Source organism: Bison bison, unplaced genomic scaffold, assembly GCF_000754665.1.
Source record: "Bison bison bison isolate TAMUID 2011002044 unplaced genomic scaffold, Bison_UMD1.0 scf7180017864371, whole genome shotgun sequence".
NCBI lineage: Eukaryota > Metazoa > Chordata > Mammalia > Artiodactyla > Bovidae > Bison > Bison bison.
The window spans coordinates 7,952,875-7,975,029 of record NW_011494943.1 but is presented as its reverse complement, the minus strand read 5'-3'; the positions used below and the strand labels follow the sequence as shown (position 1 = coordinate 7,975,029).

Sequence of the window (22,155 nt, the reverse complement as noted above, 5' to 3'; positions counted from 1 at the left end):
TGCAGGATCTTTGTTCCCCGACCAGGGATCAAACCCGTGCCCCCCTGCAGTGGAAGCACCAAGGCCTAACCGCTGGGCCTCCAGGGAATTCCCTGAGGTCTTCTTTTTATTATTATTATTAATTTGCTCTAGCAAACTAATCGGAGCTGAGGAGTGGGTCCTAGGAACCTCTCAATTTATAGCAGGTTGGTTAGACACAGGTGACAGCCTGGACTTGCCCATATCTGAAGTGAGGAAGGGTGGTCCCATGGGACTGGGCTCTTAAGCTGTGGGATCTGTTGCTATGTCCAGAGAGAGACAGTCAGAATTGAACCGAATGGTAGGACACCCAGCTGGTGTCCCCAAGATTCTGAGAACTACGTGTCTATGGGAAAACCCCAACACATTTAGTGACCAGCAGTATTAAGTGTTGTGAATGTACAGAGAAGGAAAAAACCTTTTCCTTACAGTCCCCTCTGATGGGATTGAGAAAGTTGGGCCTGAAGGAAGCTGAGGACCACAGGGTCATGGAGAACGTGATCTGAATCCTAGTATAAAGAGTTTCCTTGTACACTGATAACTGGTAGCTACTCAGTATTTTATTTTTAATATTTTTTTCTGATTATAGGAGTAATACTCATCTCTAAAAACACAAGCTTTATAGAAACGTGTATCAGAAAATAAAAATTCCCCAGCCCTCATCCACCCCCTAGTCTTCTGAGATAACTAGTTTAAGTAGGTGTTTGTTCCTCTCTGTTGGATATGTACAGACAAATTTAGGCTCCATCATTCAGGTGATCCTCGAAACCAAAATAAAAGCCATTTTAATTTCCCTGCGTGGCTTAGATTTCAAAAGGGTGTGTAACGAGGCCCGCCTCTGCCCTCCTCGGCCCTCAGCCACTCCGCTTCCCTCCCTGGATGTGGCAAGTGTCATCGGGTTCCTAGGCATCCTTTCAGAGACTCTGCACGTTCAAGCAGTTGTGTATATGTTTTTCTTAATTTTTTGCATAGAAGGAGCCTGATAGGGAGTTCCCTGGCAGTCCGGTGGTGAGGACTGTACCCTTCTACTTCAGGGGGTATGGGTTTGATTCCTGGTTGGGGAACCAAGATCCTACAAGCCAGGGCGGTGTGGCCAAAAAGAAAAAAAAAAAAAGTGCTGTTGCACATTGCTGAACTTAAAAAAAAAAAAAGAACATATATCATATCAACACAGAAAGAGCCGCTTCATCTTTTAAAGATTCAGATTTTGAAATAGTCATAGATTTACAGAAAACTTGTCTGTGCAGTACAGCCACTTTAGACAAATTTGCCAGTCTGATATCTCCCTACCCCCCCAAATCACACAGTGTGTGATTCCTACAAAGGAGACCTTTCTTTCTCTCTCTCTCTCTTTTTTTTTTCCTGCACCACATGGTCTGTGGTATCTCAGTTCCCCGACGAGGGATCAAACCCAGGCCCATGGCAGTGAAAGCTTAACCGCCAGACCACAAGTTAGTTCCCAACAAGGGCATTCTATACAGCCACAGTGCTGCCATCAAAATCAGGATACTGAGACCTCTGTGTCATTACCACCTAAGCCTCAGACACCATCCCCAGTTGTCTGCTGTCCCCCAGGGCTCTTCCTGGCTCCAGGAGCCAGTTGAGGCTCAGGCGGCACTTACTTGTCATGTATCTTACCTTCTAGACAGTCTGGAACCATCCCTTAGTCTTTCCTTGACTTTCAAAACTTTTGACACTTTTGGAAGATGTTGACACTTTGGCCAGTTGATTTTGTTGAGTGCCCCTCAGGATAGGCAGTTCGTTTCCTTGGTGGCAGGAAGTTGTGCTTTATCTAATTATTGGTTTCCATATCTCATGGTAACCCAGAAGGCAGCAGAAATGTTAATATGTGCAATCCAGGGTGGAGTTGGGGCAGCACTATAGACTGAACTTTCTAACGTGGACGTGTTTTCCAGGGGAAGGACAAAAGAAACATGGAAAAACATGTTGGTTAATAGCTTATTGGGAAATATTTGTTGTTGTTTTTGTTTGATTTTTTTCTACTCATGCTTAGGATATTTGAAATTTAACCAAAGGAAGAGGTAAGGAGCAGTCCTTGGAGTTGCAGTGGAGAGAGTGACTCGTATAGGATAACATGACAGTAATTTTACATACTCACCATGTGGAAAGGCTTCTCTTTGAAGCAGCAGCACAGATACACGTGATGCTTTTAGAAACCAGAACCACGTCCTGAAGATGGTGCGGTTCCCGTGTGTACTTGTTTTGAGATTATTTTAGAAGCCACAGTTGGCTTCCCTGGGGTTCAGTTTGGTGGTGTCAAAGCAGAACACCTTCACTGGACAGTTCCTGTATCTTTCAGGATGATGGGGATGGGAGCGGAAATTTGGAGAAAAGACAGAGAGAATGTGTGTGTGTGTGTGTGTGTATCCCATGAAGAGTTATTGGGTTTGTCCCAGTAAACAGTGTAAAACAACATTCTGTTGCCTGACTACAGAGTATTTGAATGACAACTAAATTTAGTTAATTTAGCAGGGAATTTGGTTTTTTAGTCCTATCTGCCATACGTGGTTATATAGATTGCCAATCGGTGCAAAATGCACAGCTTAAAAGTTGCAAGTTAAGTTTTATTTGAGGACCTTACTGAGGACTATAGCCTTGGAGCTGGTCTCAGAGATGGTGCTAAGGAACCACTCTGATGAGATAAGAGAGGAACCAGGATATGTGTGAGGTTTTTTCAGAGTTGGGGGGGCGGGGGGAGGGGGGGAAGTGAAACATCAGAAGATTATTGCTGATCACAAAGCAGAGACATCACAATGATTTTAGTGCTTTTCTGTACTTGGGAAGATAAGGATTTGAGGTCATTGAAATTAGCCCTTAGGTATGCATCTTTTTATCTAGGGCCCGTTACCCAAAGTCTAGAGAGCTGCTTGTTTTTTCTCCATCCTGAATTCTCCTCAGGGCTTGACTCTGGTGGAAGTCAAGAGGTGTCCTGGGCAAGGTATGCAGGGAGGGGTCTGGAGCTTTCAGCTGCTCACCCCCCAGCTCTCCAATCCGGAAGTTCTCTGAACCCCCTCCTTTTTGGGTTTTTACAGAGGCTTCATTACATAGGTATGATCTATTAAATCCTTAGCCATTGGCGATCGATTGAATCTAGACGTCACGGGATAGGACTGAAAGTTCAACTTCTCTAACACGTGGTCTGTCTCCCAGGCAACCAGTCTCCTCCTTCAGGAGTAGTCCAAAAGTCACCTCGTTGACATAACTAAAGACACCTTTACTAGTCTCAAAGCTTAGGAAATTCCAAGGGTTTCCAGACAGAGCCAGAAATGGCAACCAAATAGGTATTCCTGACTAAATCACGCTGTCACAGGGAGGGACTCAGGGAGCTCCCAGGTAAACTGAACACTGCAGCCGAGTGAACTAGATAGGAAGCTTACGAAGTGCTGTTTGAAGGACAGGTTTTCGTGTTTTGTGTCACACATTCTGGTTTGTTGATGTAACTGCTGGTGTTTAGTCACTAAGTCCTGTCCACCTCTTTGCGGCCCCACGGACTGTAGCCCACCAGGCTCCTCTGTCCGTAGAATTTCCCAGGCAAGAGTACTGGGATGAGTTGCCATCTGCTTCTCCAGGGGATCTTCCCCACTCAGGAATTGAACCCGTGCCTCCTGCATTGGCAGGCGGATTCTTTATCACTGAGCCGCATGGGACGACTCACTAAAAGAACGTGAAGCTTACTTGCTGCGAGTGGTTAACTGCTGGAGGTGGAGCTGGCGCACATCCTGCCCCCTGACCCTGTTCTCAGTTCTTCGTCTGTGTTGCTGCTCTGTCTTTGCAGTCCTAACTGATATATATAGACTGTGTCCTTACCTCGCACTCATTTTTTGCCCGTTGAAAATGAGAGAGCAGTAAGAGCCAAGGTTAATATAAGATGTGATAGTCTTAGGGAAGAGAAAAAGAGTTGGTAAACAATTAAGATTGTTCTACTTAGAGATTACAGGCACTAGCCAGAATATGCTGGGAACAGATAAACAAAGCAGGAGCTGCCAGCCAGTTTCTCTTGGCCCTGCTAACTCACACAGTAACTGCCTGGTATCCAGTTTGTCTGGCGTCCCTCAGAGAATGGGTAGAGCCCCTGTGACAAAGGCCCTTTTGTCGCCTTCCTGACCGAAAGTGGGTAGGGCATGGGAGGCTTTCCTTAGCCTTGATCTAGAGAATGTTGAATCCCCTGGCGCATAGGTCATTAGGAAACGGAAAAAGTAAAAAAAAAAAAACAACTCATGGGAGAGATTAGTAATTAGTAGAAAGAAAGTTACTCTGAAATCAAGGCTTCTCTGAAGCTTCTGTCCTCTTGTCACACTCAGTGTCTTACCGCCTGGCCCTCCCTCGCGTGGTGTGTAAACCTCGTGGTGGACGGTTGTGTTGTAAATGCTGTCACAGGGACAGCGGAAAACCCATGACCCAGATAAACATTCTTCCAGGATCTGTTGAATTAACTTCAGCCCTCAACGTGTTGTTGGCATTGGGATCCGGTGTAAGAAACCACCACGTCCAGTGAAGCTTTTTTAATGCATGTGCACCACACCAGTGGAAGATTAAGAAAGCTTATCTAACGTCAACAAGCAGCCTGTATGTGGAAGCGCCTTTTGATAGAGGGTATACGACGCCTGATGTTTAGAGACGGACTCCTGAGTTACATACGTTCTATCCTGAGTGCCGTACCGGCTTCATCTGAGCCCCCAGAGCCCACAGGCATCCATTGAGATGATCTGTTGTGGGCGGGGAGCTCTGTTCTCAGGGCTGAAGGGTCAGAAGGGGAAGGGAACATTCTCAGGTGAGTTAGCATTCTCCTAGGGACAAATGATTCCAAGGGTGATGGTGGGGGAAAGCCAGAGGACCTCCCCCCAACAAGATGAGGTCAGCCTCTTTTACCATGTTACCTCCCCACCTAATACGGTACCTGATGCAAGGTGCTCAGTAATTATTTGGTAAATGGATGATGCAGGATGAAAATTGTTGAAGAGTGTGGAAAACTGACCAAGTATTATGAATTCCTAAGTGTTAGGTTGATACAAATGTAATTACGATTTTAGACCATGAATTTTAAATCATTTTAACTGGGCTCAAACACATCTTTATTAATCAAAATAGGAACCATTAAAAGCAACACATTTTTGCCAGAGGAATAAGTTGGTATATTCCTGTAGTGTAAAAATCGGTGCTTCGGGATTCTACAAACTCTTGGAAAGCATTTTCTGCTTTCTGCTGGTCGTGGAAACATTTTCCCTGCAAAAAGTTGTCAAGATGATTGAAGAAGTGGTATTTGGTTGTCGAGAGGTCAGGTGAATATGGAGGACGAAGCAAAACTTTGTAGCCCAATTCATTCAACTTCTGAAGCGCTGGTTGTACCACATACGGTTAGGTGTTGTCATGGAGGAGAATTAGGTCCTTTCTGCAGCCCCAGCTGCAGGCGTTGCAGTTTTCAATGCATCTTGTCGACTTGCTGAGCATACATCTCACGTGTTATGTTCCGCCAGGATCACAAAGCTGTAGTGGATCAGACTGGCACAGACCACCAAACAGTGACCGTGACATTTTTTTGGTGCAAGTTTGGCTTTGGGAAATGCTTTGGAGCTTCTCAGTCCAGCCACTGAGCTGATTCTCGCCGGTTGTCGTATAAAATATACTTTTCATTGCATGTCACAATCAATCCAATCGAGAAATGGTTCGTTGTTGCTGCACAAAATAGGAGAAGATGACATCTCAAAATGACAGTTTTTTAATTTTTGGTCAGCTCACGAGGCACGTACTTATTGAGCTTTTTCACCTTTTCAATTTGCTTCAAAGGCTGTTTGATGGTAGAACGGTCACTGTCGAGTTCTTTGGCAACTTCTCGTGTAGTTGTGAGGATCAGCTTCAATGACGCTCTCGGTTGGCTGTTGTCAACTTCCGATGGCCAGCCACTGTGCTCATCGTCCTCATGGGTCTCATCTCCTTTTCGAAACTTGTGAACCACCACTGCCCTGTACGTTGTTAGCCAGTTCCTGGGGCAAATGCGTTGTTGATGTTGCTAGTTGTCTCTGCTGCTTTATAACGCATTTTGAACTTGAATAAGAAAATTGCAGGAACTTGCTTTTTGTCTAACGTCATTTCCCTAGTTTAAAATAAATATAAAATACACAGTAATAAGTCATTAGCAAAAAAACATAAAGTGAGAAACGGGCATTAAAATGATGTATAATATAACCACATTTATTTAAGGAAGTATTCCAAAACAGCAAAGTTCAACAGTGGAAAACCGCGATTACTTTTGCACCAACCTAATAACCTTGAAAGTGTTTAATAAGTGTCTTGTCACGATTATACCAAAAGGTTGTGTGTCTTCTGACCTTTTGATGCCAGACGTGGGATGTTATTAACTTGGGAATATGAGGGAGAAGATGCCAGTTTATTTCAGAGAAAGGAAACGATAACTGGAAAATATGTAACCTGTTAGCAATCCAAAAGGAATGTCTCAGTTGACAGTTGCATCTTGAAGTTGAGCCCAGAATCAACTCTGCCTACCCTGTGGGAGAAATAAACACAGAAGCTTATGACTGAAGCTTGAAGTAGTCGTGAAAAGTCCAGACTACAAAGGGGAGGTAGGAAGCCCCCCGGTGAGCATGGGCGCGGAGCCGTGTCAGAGTGAAAGGGTTGCTCCCTCCCAGGTGCTCAGGTGAATGTAAACTGGAAGCGACTGGGGGGAAGTGGCCTGACAGTCCTTCAAGCTAAAAAGGGTTTCGTGATGAGTATGTCATTCGACCACTTATTCAACAGTCATTTATTTTCTGCTGTGTTGATGGCAGGCCTTTCCATTTTGATCACGTGATTCAAGAACTGAATAAATAATCCAGGGATTTCCCTGGTGATCCAGTGGTTAAGACTTTGTCTTCCAAGTCAGGAGTGCAGGTTCGGTCCCTGGTCAGGTAACTGAGATCCCACATACCACAGGTATGGGGGAAAATGGGCAAAAATTAACATAAATAAATAAAACTTTTTTTTTTTTTTGGTAAAGTATAATCTGAAGAGCCTGTTCCTCACTTGGGTGGGAACTCGGACATGGGAAATGATCTTCTTTATCTTGGGAAGGCAAGGGGGAAATACACTCCTAATGCAAAAGAAAGGGTGTTCGAGGACACCTGGACAATCCCAAGAAGAGTTGGGAGGAGGCTAGAGAGAGGGTTGAACTTTAGAAGGTCATCCTGAAGGATTTCAAGGCCCTTTAAGAGCAGAGCCTTACGTTATACTTGATCAGTCTTGGCAAAGGGTGGCACTCAGCATTCATTAAAATTTGGAAATAACCTTTCCTTTGAATACCTTTCAGATTCCCATTTCCTTCTTTGTTTGTCTGGGTAATCTTTGTATCGCAGGTGGCTTCAGTGGTAAAGATTCTGCCTGCCAATGCAGGATCCACAGGAGACTTGGGTTCAGTTCCTGGGTCAAGAAGATTCCTGTGGAGAAGGAAATGGCAACCTGCTCCAGGATTCTTGCCTGGGGAATCCCACGGACAGAGTAGCCTGATAGGCTGTGTCCATACTCTTTGCCTCGTAGGCAAAGGGTCTGACACAACTGAGCGACTGAGCACGCACGTGAATCTATATCTCAGGGGAAGAAGGGGTGGGGGAGATTTTTGGAAGTTAACACCCAAGACCTTCCGGCCCCACTCATCCTTCTCTCCACCCCAAAAAGAAAAGAAAAAAAAAAACAAATTCTTTCAGCTAAATAGAAGGGGTGGATTTTCCCTGGTGTTCCCAGGAAAAGAAGGTGCCAGCAACCTGGCCTGAGTTCAGATCCTGGGGTTGGTACCAGCAGGTGTGGGTTAACTCTGGTCATCAGCAGTCAACATCTGCTTCACCTGCCACTCCCATGACCGTATCACTGACAAGACCCAGGCAGAGATGAGTGTGGATGATGGTGCTGTGAATGTCAGTAACCTCAGATGCAAACTAAAGTTCACGCAGCTCAAAAGAAAAGCGAACCAGCTTCCTCCTCTATTCAGGAGGTGCCATCCTAAGCTACTGAGATGATTCACATTAACACTCATCTTGGTAACCCAGGTCAGGTTGCTGGGATTGAGATCCTTGCCAGGGGTTAATTAGTGACATTAATCCCAAAGGACAAATCTCACCTATTTCAGAGACGTGAACACAGCCGTGATGGAGTTGCTGATCATGGCATACGCACTGAAGACCGCCTGTGCCAGGAACATCATTGGTGTCATCCCCTACTTCCCCTACAGCAAGCAGAGCAAGATGCGGAAGAGGGGCTCCATTGTGTGCAAGCTCCTAGCGTCCATGCTGGCAAAAGCGGGTGAGTGCGGCCCACGCCCTGGGCCCCACACGGGCGGTTAGGACCCTCCCCGGGCCAGAGCAGTCCATCCCCCCCCTGCCGTAGGTGGTTGGTGGATACTTATTTCTCTGAGTGGTGTTGGGTAGTTTCTTTGTCTTGCTTGCTTTTGCATAATTCTGGTTAAGGATCGTGAACTTAGGTGTACATTTTTTTTCCTCTTTGTCCCACTTCAGAGTGACCTTGTCTGCTTCAGGATTCTTTTCTCTTAACTTGGACTTTTTCCTCATTCTATGTCCTGTTCATCTTATCATCATTGAAATTTTAGTGGACCATCTTGGCATTCAGCTGTGATCTTTTGAGCTTCAGGTCTAGATTTGTTTAAACCTTAGCTACCAGGGAGCTCAGTGATAAAGAATTTCCCCCTGCCAATGCAGGAGCCACAGGAGCCACAGGAGACGCGGGTTCGATCTGATCCCTGGGTTGGGAAAGCCCCTTAGAAGAGGAAATGGCAGCCCACTCCAGTATCCTTGCTGGAGTAATCCTATGGACAGAGGAGCCTGGCGGGCTACAGTCCATGGGGTCACAAAGAGTCAAATGCGACTGAGCACGAAATTCTGTATGTACATAGTAGTAAAACTGGGTTTTTTTTTTTTTTTTACCATTTCTTCAGCTTATATACTCTCTTCTTCCTCCCTGATTGTCTTTCTGAATAGCACATCATAGCAGATCATAGCATATCATTTTCATCGTATGTTTTTGTAGTGACCTACTTTCTGTTCAATGTAACAGCCTTTCAATTGTTGGGATTTTATTTGCTTCATGTTTATTTAAAAACTCAAATATAGATCTGAGTCCTCAGAAACATACTTGAATTCCATTCTTTAAAAATGTGTAATGTTTTTGGAAAGAAGAAGTAATTCTGGTTCTTTCCAAAGAACCAGAAATTTTGCTCTGGAAATTTTTCAGTGAGCTTGGCCACTTGCCATGAATGTACATTTTCTTTTGTTTAGCACTGTTGATTAAAAGAGTGTTTTCACTGTTTTTCTGTAAGTGTACTTCCTAACCCGTTCTCTTAGGACATAACACAGATTTCTCTGGAGTCTTCAGTGTCTTATCCTTGCGTTTTGTGGTTTCTTTCTCTCTAGAATATATATTACTTTGCTTTTGCTTTCCTGTTTCTTCTGCATTTATCTACAGCCCTTCAACATTTCTTCCTAGATTCTTTAATCAAGGCCTTACTTGTTTTTTACATCTATTTTTGCTCCAGTATTTAATGCCCTATTCATATTTTTGCTTCTGCCTGATTTTTCTTTTCCTGGTTTTCAGGCCCAAGCCAATGGTTAGAGTAGAAGAGAGCACTGCTTTTTCTGGGTTTAGTTTTCTAATCCACGTGGAAGGTTATAGGCTCCTTTACATCAGGCTTAACATTGTCTTTACTAAGTTTTGTTAAGGTTGCAAATAAGGCATAGAACCGGCGCACTTGGTCAGTGCCCCCTGCCTTCAGTCTTCTGTTAGGAAGCAGGCACTGGGCATCTAGTTTGTGTCCACTGTAGCTGTCAATTTGTACGGGTGAACTTTGTAATTTTGTGTTTTAAAATTTCAGGTTTAACTCACATTATCACTATGGATCTTCATCAAAAGGAAATACAAGGCTTTTTCAGCTTTCCCGTGGACAACCTTAGAGCCTCACCTTTCCTGCTTCAGTATATCCAGGAAGAAGTGAGGAGCACCAGCAAATACCCCCTTGTCCTCAAAAGAGACCCCATGTAGTTCTTCTCTGGTACCAGGTTTCCATATTGGAAGGCGCAAAGGGTGATCACATGATCTCTTGCTGAAGTCTTAATACCTGAGGCAGCCAGCCAGAGTCAGCGTTGAGGCACAGAGGATCTTTTATTTTTTAAAGACATTAAAGACAGATTTCCTTATCATTAGCCATTTGCTTATGTTTTCTAAAATGAAGGTTTTAAGAATTGTTTTTTATCTTCTTGATGTAGCCTACTTTGGCCATGATGCTAACTGATAGGGATTAAAAAATGGTAACTGTGTGAATGAGATTCTAGCATACTTATTTGCTAATATGGATCATTTTTATAAGAGGAAAAAAGATGTAATGCCAGCACCCAAGTATTTTTGTTTGTTTATTTTTTGATACCTTTTCAGTATTTTCTTATTTTTCCTCCAAATCTAGATTCCAAATTACAGAAATGCAGTCATTGTAGCTAAGTCGCCTGATGCTGCAAAAAGGTAAATAAGCCAGACACACTCATCCCTTTTGGGTGCTTCTGAAGTCCAAATGGGCTGTGTTAGGACCCAGGGTCTGTCCTAATACAGCCTGTGAAAGCTCCCGAGTCCAGCTTTCCCCCAAGTCATTGTCATACTCCAAACCACAACTTTACCTCTAGTCTCCAAGTAACAGAGTGGTTCTTGGAATTACTCAGTTTTCCCTTGGGAGAAAATGAAGTTCTTCCTTCAAGTTCTCAGCAAAAGGAAAACAAGAATTGCACAAGTGCCTTTCAGGCATTGGTTTTTGAAACCTTTTTGAACAGAATTCTGAAGATGAGTGACTCCCCTGGCAGTCCAGTGGCCAAGACAGTGAGTTTCCAGTGTCGGGGTCTCAGCTTCCCTCCCTGGCTAGGGAGCTAATATCCTGGCGTGACAAGCGGCCAAAAAATAGAGAAAAAGACAAAACCAAAAAGCAACTAAAGATGAATGTGAGGCTGTTGGGCAAAGAGTAGAACCAAAATGCCCAGAATCAGATGCCAGCCCACGTCCCCCCTAGGGTGCCTCTTGAGACATTTGCATTCTGGCCTGAGCCTCACATTCTGACTTGTAGAAACAGTTACTTTGTGTGTCCCTAAACGGTGGACTGGTATTTTCATTCTGTGGTTAATGAAGTGATGAGAAAGCCGTGCCTGGGTCTTCCTTCTCATGTGTCTCACCCGCTCCTGTTGGCCTCCTCTCAGGGCCCAGTCGTACGCGGAGAGGCTGCGTCTGGGCCTGGCTGTCATCCACGGGGAGGCCCAGTGTGCAGAGATGGACATGGACGACGGCCGCCATCCCCCGCCGATGGTCAAGAACGCGACTGTCCACCCAGGGCTGGAATTGCCATGTAAGAGCAGCCGTGTCTTGATTCTATTTGTAAATTGAAGACAGTTTTGAATAGTACAAGTGGCTAGGAGTTCATTCCTACGTGGATGTATTCTGGTATTTTATGTTTTTCAAGTTTGAAATTTTATTTCTTTTTTTAGTGTTAATATTATTTAAAAATTATTTTATATTGGAGTGTAGTTGATTTACAGTACTGTGTTAATTTTGAGTGTACAGCAAAGTGGTTTAGTTATTTGTGGTTGTTGCTGTTTAGTTGCTAAGTTGTGTGTCTGACTTTTGTGACTGTATGGACTGTAGCCCGCCAGACTTCTCTGTCCATGGGATTTCCTAGGCAAGAATACTGGAGTGGGTTGCCATTTCCTTCTCCAGGGCATCTTCCTGATCCAGGGATTGAACCTGCATCTCCTGAATTGGCAGGTGGATTCTTAACCACTGAGCTACCAGGGAAGCCGAGTTTAGTTATATGTTCAATATTATATCTATTACACATATTATACATATATATACACACATATATCTATTTTTCAGATTCTTTTCCCTTATACGTTATTACAGAGTATTGAGTAGAGTCCCCTGTGCTATACAGTAGCTGTATATTGCTACTATTGTCCTTGCTGACTATTTTACGTACAGTAGTGTATATGTAACAAATCTGTTTATCCCAAACTCCTAATTTATCCCCCTTCACACCTCTGTTTCCTAAGTCTGTGAGTTTGTTTTGTTTTATAAATAAGTTCATCTGTGTGCTTTTTTAGATTCTATTTATAAGTGACATGCTATCTCAATATTTTAAAATAATTGAATGGTATTATAGTGATTTTGTCTTTTGTGAAATATTTTGTTACCCACATTTGTAGGCATTGAGGACAGTAGAGCTAATCTGGGTAGCGCTTGGCTTTCCAAGAGTGTGAAATAATTTTGGCTTTAGTAAAAAGTTGTGTGTGTAGTGGTGTGAAATCTCAGGCTTCTGCACTTTGGTAAGAGGGTGATGGCGCTTCCCAGGTGGCACTAGTGGTACATGCCCGCCTGCCAGTGCAGGAGACCGAGAGACACGGGTTGGATCCCTGGGTCTGGAAGATTCCCTGGAGGAGGGCGTGGCAGCCCACTCCAGTGTTCTTGCCTGGAGAATCCCGTGGACAGAAGAGCCTTGTGGGCTACAGTCTAGAGGGTCACAAAGTGTCAGACACGACTGAAGCGACGTAGCACACTTGCACACAAGATGGATGCTGGCAAAAGTTTGTCAAATATCAGGCTTTGGTGATCAGGTAACTAGCATTTATTTTAGTGATGTAGCTCTTTTGACCTGATATACCTGATTTTTTTTGTTTTTAGTAATTTTATTTGTTGATTTATTTTTGGCTGTGCTGGGTCTTTGTTGCTGCACGGGCTTTTCTCTACTTGTGACGAGCAGAGGCTACTCTCTAGGGTGCTTGAACTTCTCCTTGCGGTGGCTTCTCTTGTTGCGGAGCACGGGCTTAGCTGCTCCGTAGCACGTGAGATCTTCCCAGATCAGGAGTCAAACCCATGTCCCTGGCATTGGTAGGCGGATTCTTAACCCACTGCGCCCCCAGGGAGGTCCTGTGAGGGCCTGTTCTCTTGATGCTCTGATGAAGTCTGTCTCTTTTTTAGTAGCCACCAAATTGCGTGTTGAGTTTGTGCTGCTCCCAAAGCCAGTTTTGAGCAGGGACTGAGCGTACCAGGATTGAAGCTTTTGTTTTCCTAGTCTTTTTTTTTTTTTTTTTTTAAGCCTTGACCCTAGCCATGCCTGTTTTTCATTTCAAACTGACAGAATTTTTGAGGGGGAAAGGTAGGCTTACCAAAGAGTCAACAGGAGCATCAGACTAGAGCTGAGTTTCTGTTGCGGTCTGACAGGAGATACCAGCTTGCAGTCTTTTTCTTTTTTTACAGAGAAAAATGGTCAAGAAGGGACCACATCTCTTTAAGAAGTGGGGAGGTCAGCATAACCACCTACCCCCGTGGTTTAATTTACAGACAGGATTTGAAGAGGGCTTTTCTGATGTTGGTTGTTTACTTCCTCCTCTTTTAGGTGATGCTTATACGCAGGGCCTTTGTGACTGCCCAAATTCAGGAAATTGCCCTTGTTTCCGGAATGGGAAATCGGGAAGTGTCTGTTGAAGTTTGCCAGTAACATAGTGTTGGATTGCAGCCTGGCTGATGTGCTGGTGTACGCAGAGGGACAGCTGTTCTTCCAGGTTTATAGCACCTGTCGAGAGGAGTCGGCTCTGGTGGATGGCCTGCTGATAATTACTAAACTGTAGAATTACCCTGAATTTAGCCTCTTCCCCTTCCCTCACTATTCCTACAGTAGATATTTCAGGATTAAAAGAAGCTTCCAAGACTTCCCCTGTAGTCCAGTGGTTAAGACTCCACACTCCCAGTGCAGGGGGCACAGATCGGGGAACTAAGATCCTGCATGCCATGCAGAGTGGCTAAAAAAAAAAAAAGTGTTCCAAAAAAAGCAGAATATCTATTCTGACATACTTCTGCCCGCTCGGTTTACTGGGGCCTCCCTGGTGGCTCAGCAGTAAAGAATCTGCCTGCAGTGCAGGAGCCTCGGGAGACGTGGGTTCAATCTCTGGGTTAGGAAGATCCCCTGGAGGAGGGCGTGGCAACCCCTCCAGTATTCTTGCCCGGAGGATCTCCCTGTGGATAGAGGAGCCTGGTGGGCTATAGTCCATGGAGTTGCAAAGAGTTACTGAAGCGACAGCACACGGCGTGCTCAGTTTACCTAACCCCCTTTTCAGGTGAATTCCTCTGTCCCTTCAGCATCCTGTAGTTTGCTTTGTGCTCGGGATGGGCCTTTTTTACATGTAAATTTTGTAGTAGATAAGAAGCCTCAACTTTAAGGACCAGGTAAATCAGGAAAATCAGGATCAGTTACCCTGGTAGCTCAGATGGTAAAGCGTCTGCCTACAACGAGGGAGACCCGGGTTCAATCCCTGGGTCAGGAAGATCCCCTGGAGAAGGAAATGGCACCCCACTCCAGTACCCTTGCTGGAAAATCCCATGGACGGAGGAGCCTGGTAGGCTGCAGTCCAAGAGTCGGACACGACTGAGCGACTTCACTTTCACTTTCACTTTAAATCAGGAAAAGATGGTGGACTTGTGATTGTCTTCAGCTTCCTAATTTTCAGGAAACTGATGATGTCAGTGGTGTAGTTATCTGATAGTGAGGTTACATTCTTTGTCCCAGTAAGGTCACCTCAGAGGAAAATGAAGTCAAGCCAGCTCTTTGGCAGCATTTCCCTGTTGACTTTCTACTTAGCCGCGTTTGTTTGTTTCTTTATTGTGTTTCTGTTCTGAGTGGCATTGCGGTGGAGCTGCTTCTCTGTGCAGGTGAGATCTTTCTAGCTCTGCTCCTCCACCCTCCATCTGGAGGTCCCCGTGCACCCAGGGTGGTCTGGGTCTTGGGCACACGGGGCTGCTGAGCCCTTGAAATGTGGTTGGTCCCAACTGAGAATCACCACGTGTAGAGAAGGCACACCAAGTAGGAAGACAGTGATGAAAAAAAAAAAGTAAAATGTCTCTAATAAAGGTGCATATCAATTATGTGTCAAAATGATAATATATTAGGTATACTGAGTAAATGAAAAATCTGTGAATTTCACCTGTTTCTTTTTGCTTTGTGATATGGGTATGGAAAGTTTAAACTCGGCTTCCTTGCTGCTGGACGGTGCTCCTCTAGATAACCCATCTCTGGGAGGCCCCCGGTTAATTAAGGGAAATCCACACATTTTTCACTTGTCTGTCTGGGCTCTGCCACCTGTTCCAGGGAATGTGATGTGATGACTTCATTCACCTAGTGACCCTTGGCTGACTGGGGTCTTGTGATTTGTTTTGCTTTCCTAGTGATGATGGCCAAGGAGAAGCCGCCCATAACGGTAGTTGGAGATGTGGGAGGACGCATCGCGATCATAGTGGTAGGTCACCGTCCCCCTGCTGTGCAGAGATCACATCACTTTTAGTAGGTGTCCCCCTTGGGATGGGTGTCCAGTGGTGATGGTACATACAAATGGCTCCGTCTAGCCTTGGACCCCCCTAGGACAAGTAGCAGAAACTTTTAACCAGATGAACAGGGATTATTATTACAACTTACACATGTAAAATGAGCACAGTAGTAGCACCTGTAAGTAAATTCAGTTCCACAAATAACCTTTGTCTTCAGGGCTCTGGGTTCTATGAAACCAGCTGACCCTACTCCTCACCCTTAAGTCTGTGGGCCATGAAGTGAGCTAGATGGGCCTTCCATTTTCACTATTGAGAACGTGTGTCTCCTTTGTTACTTTAACACGATACCTGTGCTCCCAGCTCTTAACTGCCTCTGCTGGGCCACAGGATCCAGCCTTTACTATGGCTCACTTCATTGCTCTGTTCCCATCAATTAACTTCCTCTTGGGCAAACAGTAAATGAGACACTGGCTGTGGGGTTTTCATCAGAAGTGTGAAATTGGGAGAGGAGTCTTGGGAGATCTCCTGAGCTGAAGCCGGGATGTCACGTGTGACTGTGAGGCTTTGCCGCGCTCTCCTTGGAAGTTCAGTCCACGCGGCTCTGTTGCCGCTGCCGAGGGCTGTTCAGTCCTGTCTTTGACCCAGGCGATGGCTCTGTTCTTCCACTGGACACCCTCGCAAGCGAAGTGCAGAGAGGCACGTGTTTACAGACGGGGGTGGAGGGACCTCCTTGAGCCCGAGTGTGGGTCTCTCCACAGGACGACATCATCGACGACGTGGAGAGCTTCGTGGCGGCTGCGGAGATTCTGAAGGAGAGAGGCGCTTACAGGATCTACGTCATGGCCACCCATGGCATCCTGTCCGCAGAGGCCCCCCGTCTGATCGAGGAGTCCTCCATTGACGAGGTCTGTCTGCTCTTTCTGAGGTTTTAAATCTTTATTTTATATGGAAAGAGCTAACATTATTTCTGTGTAAGGTAGACATCCTGGGTGAGCCATTCAGGGAAGTTTACTTAGTCCAGCATAGAGGTCTGTGTGCTCCTGAGTCATGATTTGCTGCTCTGTCTTCTGTGAATAGTTCAGTGGCTCAGTCAGTATCACTTCCTCCCTCTCCAAAGGACTGAAATCATGCTTTGGGTGGCTAGCAGTCTGTCTGGGCAGATGTCAGATTTACAGTTAGAAATACGGGCTTGCCTGGTAGCTCAGCGGTATAAAGAATGCACCTGCAGTGCAGGAGCCACAGGAGACAGAGGTTCGATCCCTGGGTCGGGAAGATCCCCTGGAGGGGGACATGGCAACCACTCCAGTATTCTTGCCTGGAGAATCTCACGAACAGAGGAGCCTGATGGGCTACAGTCTATAGGGTTGCAAAGAGTCGAACATGACTAAAGTGACTTAGCACGCATGCACGCGCAGTTAGGAATATATGTCTATTTTCATATAGACTTGCTCTCTGTACTTCAGTATAATTTGATTCTAAAGTAGCATTTCTCTCAAGACCTAAATTCTTCCCTAATAGGAAGGTTTCTCACAGAGCTGGGTCTCATCTTATCATTTCTGCATACATAGACTAAGACCTCCATAAGCTTCTCTTTTGAATCTCTTCCCTTGAATGTAAACCTTCCCTTGCGTAGTGTTGGTTTGGTTTGTAACAACACACCCCGTGAAGTAAGGTTTTGTCCTTTGAAACTTGGTGTGTGGGCACCACATGTTAGATACACGTTTCCAGTGACCTCGTCAGGCCGCACAGCGTCAGTGACGGTGTGTATTTTCTGTTACTGCGCAACCAGGTGGTGGTGACGAACACTGTCCCTCACGAGGTGCAGAAGCTGCAGTGTCCCAAGATAAAGACTGTGGACATCAGTCTGATTCTTTCTGAAGCAATCCGGAGGATCCACAATGGGGAGTCCATGGCGTACCTCTTCCGGAACATCACGGTGGATGACTAGGTCTCTCGGCGGCCTTGGCCCTAGAGCTCCTGAGGAAACACGTGAAGAGCAGTGCCATCAATTGTGTACACGGGGTTTCCTTTCAAGGGAGGCAGATGGTTTCTCTTGCCAAGTTCGGTGGGTAGGAGGCATTAAGATAAGATAGTCCAGGGGACGACAGGGGTTGTGGGGGAGTGGCCTCAGCTGTCTGCTGTCACCATCCTGTCTCTTAAAAAAAGTTAGATGCCTTCCTGAACAGGATCTGAAAATCTTGCTGATGTTGAAAGGGAGTGAAAGGCAGATGAAATCCTGACTCTCTAGCTTTCATTCAGTTGTTTCCACCGCAGGGACACGTCCGTGTGAATGTTGAACCTGGTTAGGGAAGCTGAGCACCGTTCCTGTTCCACTTGTCATCTTGCCGGTCAGCTTTCCCCAAGTCTTTGCTAGAGAATCCTATTTTTCTTTAAGAACCTGCTTGCCAACAGGCAGTGACAATGAAGCATTGGTGGTGATGCTCCTAGGGAGGACTTCACATTAGCAAGTCACGCCTGTCTCTGGATCCCTGCGTTGCTCTTAAATTGCAAATAAAAGAATTTGCTGTGTTGTTAGTGTCTTCACTGCAGAGCTCCCCCCTCTCCTGCCTTCAGTCCAGACGCTGCAGAAGCCAGTGCCTTGAATGCAGACAGCCCAGGTCCATGGTTGGCCCTAGCCCTGGGCAGACATGCCCCTCTGCACGTTCCATCCCCTTCCCCTCACGTTCCCCTAAATTAAATTCTTGTTGAATAATACGTGATATTTGAATGTTTGAATATTCATATCTGAATATTTGAATGTTCAATATTTGAAACCTAAGTAGTTGGTACTTTAATAGACCTAAACCACTTTTTCCCTGTGTGCTCGGTGACGCTTAGGTTGGTTGCGTTACTTAGGACTGCGCTTCATTTTTCTGCCAACGTTTAAAATGACACAGTCCTAATTCTGTTATAGTTGACATCCTATTTGTCAGGTAGACTTTTTCTACTCTGATCCAAGTCAGAACTGAATGAAACGGGAGGGAGCAGTGTCCGCCTGGAAATGAACTGCAGTTGCTCATTTGTTCTGTTGGTTCCTGAGATAATAAACGCTGATTCACTTACTTGTACCATTGCATTTCTCTGCGGGGAAGTTTCCTGGACATTTTTCTCCCTTTCCTAACAGCTAGGAAAGTTTCCCAGCCCACCATGGAGACTTGAGCACATTCTCTTTCTCAAGCACACAAAAAAGTTGCCTTCTGTTAAGAGTCCAAGTAGGAGGATCTTGAGAAAAGAACTTAATTGTGAAATAATTCCTGTGGTTGTAGAGGAAGTGCCGTGGACTGCTGTTACTCAGCAAACTGGTTTTGTCCTGGAGGCTGGGCCAGTGACCCTTCCCGGGTCTCTCTCATCAGCTGTCAAAGGGGAGGTTTGGAATCGAAAGCCAAGGTCCTTTTCAACCCCAAATTCCATTTATAACTCCTGTGAGTGTTCTCTGTGTCTCCAAGAGAGATTTTAAATGTACTTATTTAACAGAAGCATTTAAGTGTACATTTGCTGGGATTAGAATTGGAGTGTATTAGAATAAGCCCTTTGCATTGGCATTTGGTGAGTCCAAGGCGATGGCACCCCACTCCAGTACTCTTGCCTGGAAAATCCCATGGACGGAGGAGCCTGGTAGGCTGCAGTCCGTGGGGTCGCTAAGAGTCAGGCACGACTGAGTAACTTCACTTTCACTTTTCACTTTCATGCATTGGAGAAGGAAATGGCAACCCACTCCAGTGTTCTTGCCTGGAGAATCCCAGGGACGGGGGAGCCTGGTGGGCTGCCGTCTATGGGGTCGCACAGAGTTGGACACGACTGAAGCGACTTAGCAGCAGTGTGTGCCTGGCATGACAGCAAGTCTCAGGGATGGGAAAATGGAAACATGAGGTCCCAGAGAGTTGATGTTCTGGCCTCAGCTAGTGTTAGCAGCAGCCGTATTCTTCCGGAAGGTCCTGAATTTAGAATCGATTAAGCCCACACATGGAGAAGGCAATGGCACCCCACTCCAGTACTCTTGCCTGGAGAATCCCATGGATGGAGGAGCCTGGTGGGCTGTAGTCTATGGGGTCGCTAAGAGTCGGACACGACTGAGCAACTTCACTTTTCACTTTCATGCATTGGAGAAGGAAATGGCAACCCATTCCAGTGTTCTTGCCTGGAGAATCCCAGGGACGGGGGATCCTCGTGGGCTGCCATCTATGGGGTCGCACAGAGTCAGCAGCAGCAAGCCCACACATCTCACCCTCCAGTACAGCCGACGCTTAATTCAAAAGCTTCAGCTATGACTCTGTGACCTGGCTTTATGTTTTCTAATGTAGGAGTGTATGCACAAAAGACTGCAAAGAATTTTTTCCCCCTATTTTTTGGCCACTCCTTGCAGCATGTGAGATCTTCGTTCCCCAACCAGGGATCGAACCCGTGCCCCCTGCAGTGGACACGCAGAGTCCTAACCACTGGACCACCAGGGAGGTCTGAATAATTTGTTCTGATCTCAGCAACCCATCTGAAGGCCTGTTGTGTCCGGCTCTGGGAATATAATAGTGAACAAAAATCCTTGGGTGGTTAACCCTCATGGAGGTTACAGACTGGTTTAACTCCATTTCCAAGAAACACTGCTTTTATTTTGGAGGGGGGTAGGGAATAAACATGGAGGAACCAGTTCAAACTAAAAATTTTACTTTGAAAAGTAGTGAAAATAATATCTCGTATAAGTGCCGGTGCAGGTTTTCTTTATCTGGAAGGTAAACACTGCAAGCGGTACCCATTTCCTGGGAGACTCTGGTATGGGAGAATAAGCCTCAGTTGCTGAGAGCATCACTTTCCCCCTGGTCTTATCTCATCGGCCCTGTCTTGTAACCAGGGGAGATGCTGGCACGTGACCACGTGAGTCTGTTCTAAGCAAGGCCAGAGCAGCACAGAAAGTTCTGTCAGCTGGTGGCTAACTGGAACCACCTGGATACTGTGACTAGTCTTTAAGTTACCTTCCCTTCTGATTCAGCAAAGATATGGGAACTGTGCCCGAGGGGCCAAGGTCTCATGACTGTGTCTATTGGATTGCCACTGCTCTGTGAAGGGAACACACAAAACCCAGTGGCCATGGGGCCTTTAACTTAAATCTTTGCATTACTGTGATACCACCTGCCCCGCCCCCCTCCTCCCCGAGTGAATCAGCTGGAATCTAGGTGAGCCTTAGGGGGCCTCCACCCTCTTACCCCCAAATTGATGTGTTCCCTGGATGGGAGTGGGGGTCGTTTATTGAGAACAAAAATTGGTGGCTCTTTGGGGTGTGACCAGGGCTTTCCCTACCCATTAGAACAGGCTCTCCTTGGGGCGGGTGGCTTCAAGGACCGGCAGGTCTCCTCGCAGAGGCCAACTCTCCGCGAGGCGCATTCTTCCGTGGAATCCCCCGAATGCGCGTGGGGGCCCCCACAACCGGGCAGCGAACGGGGCCACGAACTTCGTTCCAAACGTCCGCCAGCCGCCTGGACACTGCACTACCGAGTTCGAGCTCAGTGATCGGATGGCGGCGGGCTGACGGCAGAGGCTCCGCTGTCCCGGGACCAGAGTTTCCCGGAGCGAAGAGTGGGAAGCCCAGTGGCCGGGCGCTACCTCTCCGTCCTCCAGAGAGGCTCCAGACCGAGACTGGTGCCCAGCGCGGCTGAACCCAGGGGCAGGGGCGCCCCGGGGCCTCTCAGGGGCCCGGAAAGGCCACGGAGGCGGGGCAAGCATTAAGGCGGGCAGGGCCGCCCGAGAAGGCGCACGATGCCGCCCGCGATGGCGGCCCCCTCGGTCTCCCTCCGGGAGCTGGCCGACCTCGCCATCGGCACCCCGGAGGTGGGCGCCGTCAACTTCACGGCCCTGCACACGCTCCTCGTGGCCATGCTCAAGAGCCTCAACCTGCAGGATACGCGGATCGACTTCCAGTCTCCGATGCTCGACCAGAGTCGCTCCATTGAGTCTCCGCGGGTGTCGACCAGCACCCCGCAGCTGCCGGCGCCCAAAGAGAGGCGAAGGAGCAGTGTGGCCAGGGCGCAGACGCTGGAGACCCAGGTGAAGGACCTGGGCGGCCAGGTCCAGGACCTCGGCCGGCAGCTCAAGACCATGGGGAGCCAGGTGCAGGCCATCGTGGCGCACGTGCAGCACTTCCCCACCCAGACTGGCGGGCTGGACGACCGCGACTGGCTGGAAACGAAGGATTTGGCCCTGCTCACGCAGGAGAAGGGGCAGACAGGGCCGACGAAAGGCAAGGGGGACAGCAAGCCGGTCTTCCAGGTGGGTGTGCGGGCGGTCCGCCCCCTCCAGGCCGCTCTCCAGCGCCCCGCCCCCAGGGAGCTGAGCTTCTGAGACGCGCTCCTGGGAGGAGTTCCGGAGCCCGGAGCCTGGAGGCAGGCGTGGGACGGCCAGGCCCAGGCCAGGAGCCCCACGGCTCGTTTTCTACCTCGCAGGGCCCCGAGCTGCTCCAGGACCTCATGGAAGACATGAAAATTTTGAAGGAAGCCCATCGAAAGAAGGAGCAGCCTGAGTTGCAGCCCGAGGTGAGGGTGGCAGGGACTCCACCTTGGGAAGCTGAGTGACCCCCTTCCTGGGCAGCCTCCTTCCTCCCCTCTGTTTACCGGGGGCTCACCCACCACTTGTCAGACACCCATGCATCCTGAACAGACCCAGAGAGGGCCCAAGAACTCAGAATGTTCTTTAAGTGACTTTGCTTTAAACTAGAATAAAGGAGCAAGGTGGTAGGTGTTGAGGGATAAAAGTTTGGTCCAAGAAAAGGGAGCTAGAACGCAGAGGGTT

The 22,155-nt window shown here is 47.0% G+C and overlaps 2 protein-coding genes across 2 annotated transcripts in view; both read left to right on the top strand.

Annotated features, from left to right (window-relative positions):
• The window catches only part of PRPSAP1 (phosphoribosyl pyrophosphate synthetase-associated protein 1), a 26,468-nt gene extending 8,025 nt beyond the window's left edge, over nucleotides 1–18,443 (top strand). The window contains exons 4-10 of the mRNA XM_010856208.1: nucleotides 8,153–8,325; nucleotides 9,908–10,023; nucleotides 10,493–10,548; nucleotides 11,268–11,413; nucleotides 15,283–15,353; nucleotides 16,140–16,286; nucleotides 17,171–18,443. Of these exons, the coding sequence (XP_010854510.1) occupies nucleotides 8,153–8,325; nucleotides 9,908–10,023; nucleotides 10,493–10,548; nucleotides 11,268–11,413; nucleotides 15,283–15,353; nucleotides 16,140–16,286; nucleotides 17,171–17,329 (868 nt within the window). The 3' untranslated portion in view covers nucleotides 17,330–18,443. The remainder of the gene's footprint in view (nucleotides 1–8,152; nucleotides 8,326–9,907; nucleotides 10,024–10,492; nucleotides 10,549–11,267; nucleotides 11,414–15,282; nucleotides 15,354–16,139; nucleotides 16,287–17,170) is intronic.
• A 1,322-nt stretch (nucleotides 18,444–19,765) lies between these two features.
• Nucleotides 19,766–22,155, top strand: part of QRICH2 (glutamine rich 2) — a 26,733-nt gene continuing 24,343 nt past the window's right edge. Inside the window, exons 1-2 of the mRNA XM_010856207.1 lie at nucleotides 19,766–21,636; nucleotides 21,810–21,899. Of these exons, the coding sequence (XP_010854509.1) occupies nucleotides 21,127–21,636; nucleotides 21,810–21,899 (600 nt within the window). The 5' untranslated portion in view covers nucleotides 19,766–21,126. The remainder of the gene's footprint in view (nucleotides 21,637–21,809; nucleotides 21,900–22,155) is intronic.